A 9023-nucleotide genomic window follows, 5' to 3' on the forward strand; every position below is an offset into this window, starting at 1 on the left:
GGTTATTCTGAAAATGAAGAAGCAACTGAACTCCATATTCAACAAGTGCAAGAGCTTCTCAAGACTTCTAGGGAGGTCATCTTCACACAACTACAGCTCGAAATCAAATTCATTTTCGAGAGACGACGAAATTGTGTTTGTTGGACAAACACGAAAACCGTATGCCATTAGCTCAAAAGATCTGAATCATCCTCTGCTAAATGCTGTCATCGAAAAGGAATCGAGTTTGAGTTGTAATGGGAGTGTGTGGGTGAAATGTGAAGTTGTGCTGTTCGATCATCTGCTGTGGATGCTAGATGATGTAGAATCTGAAGTAGCTAGTGATACTTTACAAGAGTTAGTAGAGTTTTATGCCATGTAACAACTTTGGGTTTTGCTGTATCATTTTCATATTTTACGCATGCATCATTCTGTGTAAATTAGTTTTCTGTCCACCAAGAGTGTCAGACCATCGGTGTATGATTTTATGCTCTGCGGCGCATTTTTTGATAATAATAGTAAGAGCAAGTCCAATAGAGAGGGGTGTTCTAAAATAAAATTTAAGGTATTTTGGACAAAAAGATAATCCAACAATGTTATGATGGTATCTTAAAACACTAACCTAAATGTATTAACCTAAATGTATTATCGATTCTTTTTAATGAATAGATCCGATTGCGAATAGGACACACAACATTTGCCTCATTTTTAAGGCACTACCACACTTGTCCTCAATTATTTTAATCCATAAAATATTCACCTCTGTCTCTTTTCACACTTGTCTTAAATATAGTTGTGTTCAAATATATTAATATTTTAGTATTAGGGCATAAAGAAGGCATGTTGTTGGAGTGGATGCATGTGTGTAGTATCCTAAGAGCAAACTTATATGATGTCTTTAAGTTAAAATTTAAGGCATTTGATAAAAAAGTTTGCTCCTATTGATGCCTTATATCACTAGGACAACCCTTCAAGCCTGTTTTTGAGGGGCTCTCTCTCCTTGCCCTATTCCATATTTTATAATAAATTTTTATCGATACTTTCTTTCTCTCTCTACCTTATATTATGTTTTAATGATGAAAGTGAACTGTTAATAATAAAATATAAAACATTTAGTGAAAATAAAGCACATTGTTGGAGTTGAAGTTAATAGAATATGTCCTAAACTACTAGGATATAATTTTTTATATTATATTTAGTGTATTAAATAGGACACTGTTGGACTTGCTCGAAATCACTAGAACATTATATTTTATTATATATTTAAGACTTTTACTAAGACATTTTTGAAATTATTATATATTTAAGATTTCTACCGAAACACTCTTGTACTTGCTCTAACAAAGTGTTCCTTCTTGTGCGCTTTTTGAACCCCTGCACTACACCACGAGCCTAACCAAATAATTCAGCTGTTTTTGCTGTGTGTGCTCATGGTCTCATGTTAAGCGTTAATTATATGTATTTAGCTCATTTTAATTGGCGTAATTTTTGATATATACAGGAGTCCATCATTATTAATAGAGATGAGTTAAATACATAAAATTCAACACTTAACATGTGCCCATCAGCACATCATAAAAAAACCCATAATTAAAAGTCAAAATCGAATAATGGAATCCCCATTTTTTTATAAGCAATAGAATCCCCAGTTAACGCACATTTTAGAAGAAAATGATATAAAATTAATTTATTTTAATCCTCACAATGAGTTGTTTAACCATCTCTATGGATTGTAATCGCGTTTAGCATCCGAACATTACAAATATTTTAAAAACTATATAGTTTTATTTTTATACGCACTTTTTATGTCTAGCATTTTTACACACTTAACTTTTTTGGACAAACAAATACTTTTATTAGAACAAAACACTTAACAAAATAAAGATTAACAAAATAAACAAAATATTTTGATTATTGGGAACTCCCGATTACCGCCACACCAACATCTTGTTGGTAATATAAATAATTTTTCTTGTGAAAGGTACAGAACTCTTTAGTATCCATCACCGTTCCAAAATCGATACGAGTCTTATTAATCTACCGTAATATCATATAAATTCTTTTCAGAAATACTATTGAAACTTGTATCAAGACCTAAAAAATACTCCCTCCGTTCTTTTTTATTAGTCGATTTGACTTTGTGCACGTAATTTAAGACGCCTTTTTTATTAGTCGATTTGACTTTGTGCACGTAATTTAAGACGCCCAAAAAACATACTTCTACCGTTCTACGCATTATTTTTCAAATTTTCTTTTTCTGAATAAAAGTTTAACATTTATATTTTTATTCAGAAAAAGAAAATTTGAAAAATAATATGCAGAGATATGTTTTTTTTGCACCTCAAAATACGTGTAAAAAGTCAAAACGACTAATATATAGGAACGGAAGGAGTATCAAATATAATAGACACGATTAACAATCTTGATAAAAAGGTACTCAATAAAATATCACCTAAAAATATATTTCATCCCTCTAATTTCTTTACAATTTTTATTCATTGCTTCACGCATTTGAAATATCTTATAAAACATAGTTTTATAAAATATCAAATTTTTATTCAAAAGAAAAATAAATAAAAAATAAGTTACAAAACTATATCATCTAGAAACATTAAAATGCGATAAACTACCAGCAGGACAGAGGGTATCATATACAGGTTTTACTGAAAAACTCGTAATTGAGTGGAAGGATGGGGTGAGCGAAAGAGACATTACGATAAGTGGACGAAGTTATGACGATGCTTATCACAACGACTACCTTTTGTAAAAAAAAAAAAAAAATTATTTGAAAGTACGCATTGTACAATATGAAATTTTATGTGACCCATCAATATTGCACAGTATGACCTTGGGCGCACGTTATTACGTTCAAATTTCAATACAAACACTAGGGTGAACATAACCCGCTCAACCCGCTCAAACCAACCCAAACCAACCCTGTTTTTGGCCGAATAACCCGACCCAATCAAAACCGAAATTTGAATGGGTTAATTTTCAAAAAACCCGATTAAATTGGGTTGGGTCAGGTTTTAACATATTTTAACCCTGAACCAACCCGACCCAACCCGATTGCATAAATATTGGAGACCCATATATATTATGATATTATCTAGTATAGTCCCTAAGATTTTATTTATACATATATTTAGGAAATTGATAAATAAGCTCCAAACTTTACAATTTAAGCTTCATTTCAATTTTTTCTTCTACCCAAAGAGCATAATCACCTATAATATGGATGAAACATGTGTAGAAAATATGGGCAAATGTGGTATAAAATATGGAATTGGAGTTTAAATAGTAAAATGTGGAGCTTATTTATCAATTCTCTATATTTAATAAATAAATGGATCCATGGTTTGCTAGTCCTAATTCTACACCAGGTCCGAACAGAGGGAAAAATATACACTTTTCTGTACTGATAGTTTGTCCTAATAGTAGGTTTTAGGGCGCTGGAAACTAAGATAGAGAAAATCATAATCTCTGCTTTAACGTTGCTAATCAATTCTGTTTAATGATACCTTGACAAATGTTTAATAATTTTAAATTTCTATTTTGAGTTTGAATTTTGACCGGAAGAATAAACCCAATTAACCCGACCCAAACCGACCCAACCCGACCTATAAATAATAGGGTTGGGTTAGACAAATATATTTGAGTGATTGGGTTAATTTTTTCATAAACCGATTATATTGGGTTGTGTCGTTTTTTGCCTTGAAACCGCCCAACCCAACCCGTGTTCACCCCTAACAAACACCTAAACGGCCACCACGACACTATGTGGTTGGTTTTATTATGGCCTGGACAGCATCCGCATGTGCAGAGCAGAGTCTTTCTGTTTAGCAGTATTTACCGAATATATATATTCTGTTGATATCGTGTACATATATACATTGAATCAGCCAACAACACGAACAACTCGAATATTATTTCAAGTGATATATTCTGACAGATGTTCATTTACTGCTGTTTCAGTTATCTTCGCCTGAAAAACCTGACCATTGATTGAATTGACGAGCATTATGGATCTTTTATTGAATGCTGCAAACAACTTCTCAGGCACAAAAAACTAAAAAAAATAAATGTGAATCTATCTCATGATGTTCGCGAACAAGTTCGAAATCGGTTCGGTTTATTAAGAATTCGAGTTCGAGCTCGAACACAAAAATATGTTTATTAAGAAAAGGAGCTCGAGCCGCGTTTTTAGTGAGCTCCACTCGAGCTCGGCTCGTTAAAACTCGAAAAAAATGCAATATTTTCAGATTAATTTCGTAATATATACATATTATTGAACGCTGAATTCAACATATAATATATCGAATTGATCAAAAAAAATATTAACTATAATATGGTACCATCAAAACACACTAAAAATTTTATTTGGCTTGCTATTTTAAGAGTCAAGTAGCGATTTGACCTTATTTTTTTCTGGCTCGGTTCGGCTCGTATTTGTTCTTGAACAAACTCGAGTTCGGCTCGTTAGTTAACGAGTTCGAACTCAAACACAATTTTTTGTTCGATAATAAAGCTCGGCTCGGTTTGACAGGAAAAAATTTAAAGATCAACTCGACTCAGTCAAAACTCGACTCGACTCTGTTCGTCAACAACCCTAATCAATATTATGAGACCGTGTTATGATGTGCATTCATTTCGAGTAAAAAGTCGCATTTTTAAAATTACCCAAACGGTTCTAATATTTTCTTTCCATAAAAGAAAAGTACTTCCATTAACTAAAATATAATATAGCTAGGTTAAATCTCTAATTGTCAATACAATCAGCTTAGAAAATAAATAATATACTAAAAATAATTAATAAATTTGTTTTCAGATCATTTAAGTATTTAACACAAAAAATTTTAAAGCTAAAAATGAAATAAAAAAACTGGGTTGAACAGGTTCTTTCATTTATCGTTATGAGGTACCACAAAAGAAATTCTACCTCATAAGTTGTTTAAATACTATCAACCAATTTATGTTGCTAATAAACATTCTAGGGAAATTCCTACTGGTACCATTGTAGAATTGGCTTTTCCAAATGGTACCAATGACTATTTTGGGCTTCCAAGTGGTAACACCCAACTTTTGACTTCATCCAGCACATACCACTCCGTTTAGTTAACGTTAATAAAACGTTAATCCATTATGATTTAATTTAAAAAAGTAATTAAAATAAAATGAATTAAAAGTAAAAAAACAGCTATTTGGGTCATTAGTCGGGTCCGAGGGTTTAATGTCACAAAATCAAACACGCACAGAGGATTAGGGTTCTACTGCACGGAGGGGATTGATCAAGAAACAGAACAGTACAGTCACTCGCTACTTATTTCAACACTGATCAAAGTATAAGGTATGCATTTCACCTTCAATTACTCTATATAATCTTTCGCGGCTTAATTCATTGTTTTATCTGTGTATATTACTCAAAGTATAAGGTATGCTTAATCAAAGTTTATCTGTGTATATGTGCGAGTTTATCTGTGTATATGTGTTTATGTATGATAGTTAACTGTTAACTGGTGCATTGGGTGTAATATGATTGTATAATACTCATAATGCATTGGGTGCATTGGGTGTAATATGTGCAGATGGAGAAAGTATTAATTTTTCACTGGATGGGTACTGAGGTAGAGGTTAAGGTTGATGTAGATAAAACCTCATTGCTGGACATTATTGTTGAGTATGAAGAGTTAGGGAAAAAACAGAGGTTGAGGTTAGATTATGCTTATCCAACATTTGATTATGCATATATGATGAAGCATCACAAGTTAGAGTCAGATAAGGATTTAATGAAAATGTTTGAAAGGTTTTCTGATGCAAGTGAAATTCCTATTTGGGTTGGAACTGTGCTGAAACCAACTCCATTCTACAAATTGGTTATGCATTTTAAGAGGGCAGAAGAAAGAAAAAAGAGGACTGATGTCCATGAAGATGAGCAAGATGAGCATGAAGTTGAGGACAGTTCATCGGAAGACCTTCAGGATAATTCTGTGAATGTAAGGCAACAAGGCAAAAAAATTGTGGAGATCACAGCTAGTGAAGAAGCAACTACAGCAAAAAAGAAGCCTCCTCCAAAAAAGAAACCTCCTCCAAAGAAGAAAACAGCAACCACAGCCTTCAAACCACCAGCCCCCATATCACCTAAAACAGCATTCAAATCTTTGCCTATTAGAAGAAGCCCCAGATTTTCTCCTCTTCCAAACACTACCTCATCTGAACCCACCAATCACCCTCCTTCTGAGATAATGTTTGCTAGAAAAGTACCTAGAACCACAGCCATCAGGAAAGGCATAAGTTTGACACAAGCTACTGTGACACAAGCTACTTTTACTCCAGAAGTGACTAAGAAACCAAAGGCTGCTGCTCCAAAAGAGAAAGTAAAGGCTAAGAGAAAGATGACATTTGATGAGGAAGCTTGTGATGAAAATGAGGAGTTTGATAATGAGTTTGATAATGGTGCAGAGTCAGATAATGATGTCATGGCTGAGGGGGATATCCCATCTGATGAAAGAGAGGAGATAAACTCAATGCCAAAAATCAAGGACACTTGGAAATCTAGTCAGTGGCATGATTTTGTTGATGAACAGGATGCTGATGACTACTATCAAAAGCTATACAAAAATGGAGAGCTGTATACAGATGAGGAGTTTGGTAAAATAAAGTTGAAACCATGGATGATTTTTCTGGATAAAGATCATTTTAAAGAGAAATTGAAAGACTACTGTGTGCAAGAAGGCTTTGCAATCAATGTGTTATGGGCTGACAACACTAGATATACAGCTACATGTTATGCTGAATGTTGCAAGTGGAGGATACATAGTAGCAGGCTTCCTGATGGCATTACCTGGGCTATTAAGAAAATTGAGCCTAATGTGCACACTTGTAGGGGTTTGGAGACATATAATCCACTGTGTGATGTGAAATGGGCTGCATCAAAGTTGATGGAAGATATAAGAGCCAATCCAGACATTCCAGGAAGTGCTCTAAATGAGTTGTTGTTCCAGAGGTATGGGGTTTACATGAAAAAATCATCCTTGTATAATATGAAAAAGTTGGCAATAGAGAAATTATTTGGTGGACATGATCAATCATATGCTGACCTACCTGCTTATACCAAGGTTATTTGTGAGTCAAATCCACAATCAAAGGCATTTTTTTCAACTGTGGAGAGTGAAAGCATCCCAAGACAGCTCTTGTTTAATAACATTTTCATTTCTTTCACTGCTATGTGGAAAGGGTTTCTAGGAGGGTGCAGGCCTTTAATAGGTGTTGATGGAACACACCTCAAGGGAGATTATGGAGGTGTTCTACTGTCAGCAGTGGCTCTGGATGCTAACAATGAGATTTTTCCACTTGCTTATGCTATAGTCAGTGCTGAGGACAAGGAAACTTGGTCATGGTTTTTCTGGAATCTCTACAACCTTCTCAAAGAATCAAGTAGAAAGGATTGGACAGTGATCTCTGATCGACAAAAGGTACCTTCAAACTATATTTATTTTAGACATTCATTTTAGTAATATCTCCTCTTTAGATGATAATCATGTGTACACTTGCAGGGGATTGATATTGCTTTATTGGATGTATGGCCAACTGTAAAGAGGAGATATTGTTGTAGACACATCTCCAGAAATTACAAAAAACAATTTTCTGGTCCCTTGCTCTATATTCTGTTTTGGAGGGCTTGTAATGCCACATCACAGTTCACATATAGGAAGGCAATGGAAAAGCTGAAAGAAGTGGGTGGTGATAGTGTCATGAAATTTTTTGCAGAGCTAGGAGATCCTGCTGGTTGGAGCAAACACAAATTTGATCCGAATGTATGTAATGATTCCAACACTTCAAACTTTGTGGAGAGTTTCAATTCCACCCTTGGAATTGATAGATGCAGACCAGTCTTGACTTTACTTGAAGGTATATAAATGTTTGTATTCTTCATGTCATATTTTTGCATTGATATTCCTAATTATATAATTTGCTTCAAACAGGTATTAGAAGAGTGTGCATGGTAAGAATTGCCACAAGAAGTCAAGCTGCCATGACTTGGAAGGATGATGACCTTTGTCCAAAGATAAAGAAGGTGTTGAAAGCTATTAGCAAGGACACTATAAGCTGCAAAGCATATATGTCTAGTCCAGGAGAGTATGAAATTCATGAGGGTAAATCTCACTTTCCTTTATCTTTAAATAACAAGATCTGTTCTTGTGGAGCTTGGCAGATTAGTGGCATCCCATGTAGGCATGCCATAAGGGCTATGGTTCATGCCAAGATTGATCCTCACAATGTTGTCAGTGCATGGTACTCTGTTAGGACATACAAGCTTTCTTATAGTTTTAGCATTAACCCCATACCTGACCAAAGCCAATGGCCTGCATATGATGATCTACCTATTGTCATGCCACCTTCAATGAAGAGAGGGGTTGGGAGACCAAGCAGAAACAGGAGAAGGGAAGAAGGAGAAAACCAGAAAGGGAAGAGAGCAAAAACAGTGAAATGCACTAAGTGTGACTGCCTTGGCCACAATTCAAGAACTTGCAAGGGAGGTTTGACTGCAAAAGAAAAGAAGGCAGCAGGGAGTGGACCAATAGTGGTTAGACATCCAAGAATTAGGGATCAATCCAAGGCAGGGAAAGCAGCTGCAGCTCTGAAAAAGAAAGCTTCAGACCAGACTAAAGAGGGCAACACATCACAGTCCACTGAAATCAACATGTCTCAATGTCCACCATCTCAATCCCAGCCTTAAATCAGACCTCTTTTATTATGCTTATTATGCTTTAAATGGTTAAAACATATTTTGGGACATTTGTGAAACATCTGTAGTTCATTATTGATTCAGACTTGTTGGTTGTTTTGGATATTGTATTAACTTGCTGGTAACAGTATTTTGGAGGGAAATATGGTTTTAGTTACTATTTAACAGCTTGATTAACGTTTGATTAACAGAGTGGTATGTGCTGGATGAAGTCAAAAGTTGAGTGTTACCACTTGGAAGCCCAAAATAGTCATTGGTACCATTTGGAAAAGCCAATTCTACAATGGTACCAGTAGGA

General features: G+C 34.7%; 2 protein-coding genes across 2 annotated transcripts; both read left to right on the plus strand.

Annotated features, from left to right (window-relative positions):
- The first annotated feature begins 13 nt into the window (after positions 1–13).
- On the plus strand, positions 14–361 carry LOC108222857 (auxin-responsive protein SAUR76). Its single transcript, XM_017396806.1, has one exon. It carries the CDS (start codon positions 14–16, stop codon positions 359–361), a length of 348 nt encoding a protein of 115 aa, XP_017252295.1.
- Positions 362–5591: 5230 nt separating this feature from the next.
- LOC108200331 (uncharacterized) lies at positions 5592–8716 on the plus strand. The gene is made up of 3 exons (XM_064086526.1): positions 5592–7451; positions 7533–7887; positions 7962–8716. Exons 1-3 carry the CDS (start codon positions 5592–5594, stop codon positions 8714–8716), a joined length of 2970 nt encoding a protein of 989 aa, XP_063942596.1.
- The last annotated feature ends 307 nt before the right edge of the window (positions 8717–9023 follow it).

The sequence above is a fragment of the Daucus carota genome, chromosome 1 (assembly GCF_001625215.2).
Source record: "Daucus carota subsp. sativus chromosome 1, DH1 v3.0, whole genome shotgun sequence".
NCBI lineage: Eukaryota > Viridiplantae > Streptophyta > Magnoliopsida > Apiales > Apiaceae > Daucus > Daucus carota.

What these genes read in the sequence shown, in the direction of transcription:
- LOC108222857 (XM_017396806.1), top strand. Translation starts at nt 14, where the DNA reads ATGAAGAAGCAACTGAACTCCATATTCAACAAGTGCAAGAGCTTCTCA.
- LOC108200331 (XM_064086526.1), top strand. Translation starts at nt 5,592, where the DNA reads ATGGGTACTGAGGTAGAGGTTAAGGTTGATGTAGATAAAACCTCATTG. An exon ending in TGATCTCTGATCGACAAAAG is followed by an intron (nt 7,452 to 7,532) that starts GTACCTTCAAAC and finishes GTACACTTGCAG; the next exon opens with GGGATTGATATTGCTTTATT. An exon ending in AGTCTTGACTTTACTTGAAG is followed by an intron (nt 7,888 to 7,961) that starts GTATATAAATGT and finishes TGCTTCAAACAG; the next exon opens with GTATTAGAAGAGTGTGCATG.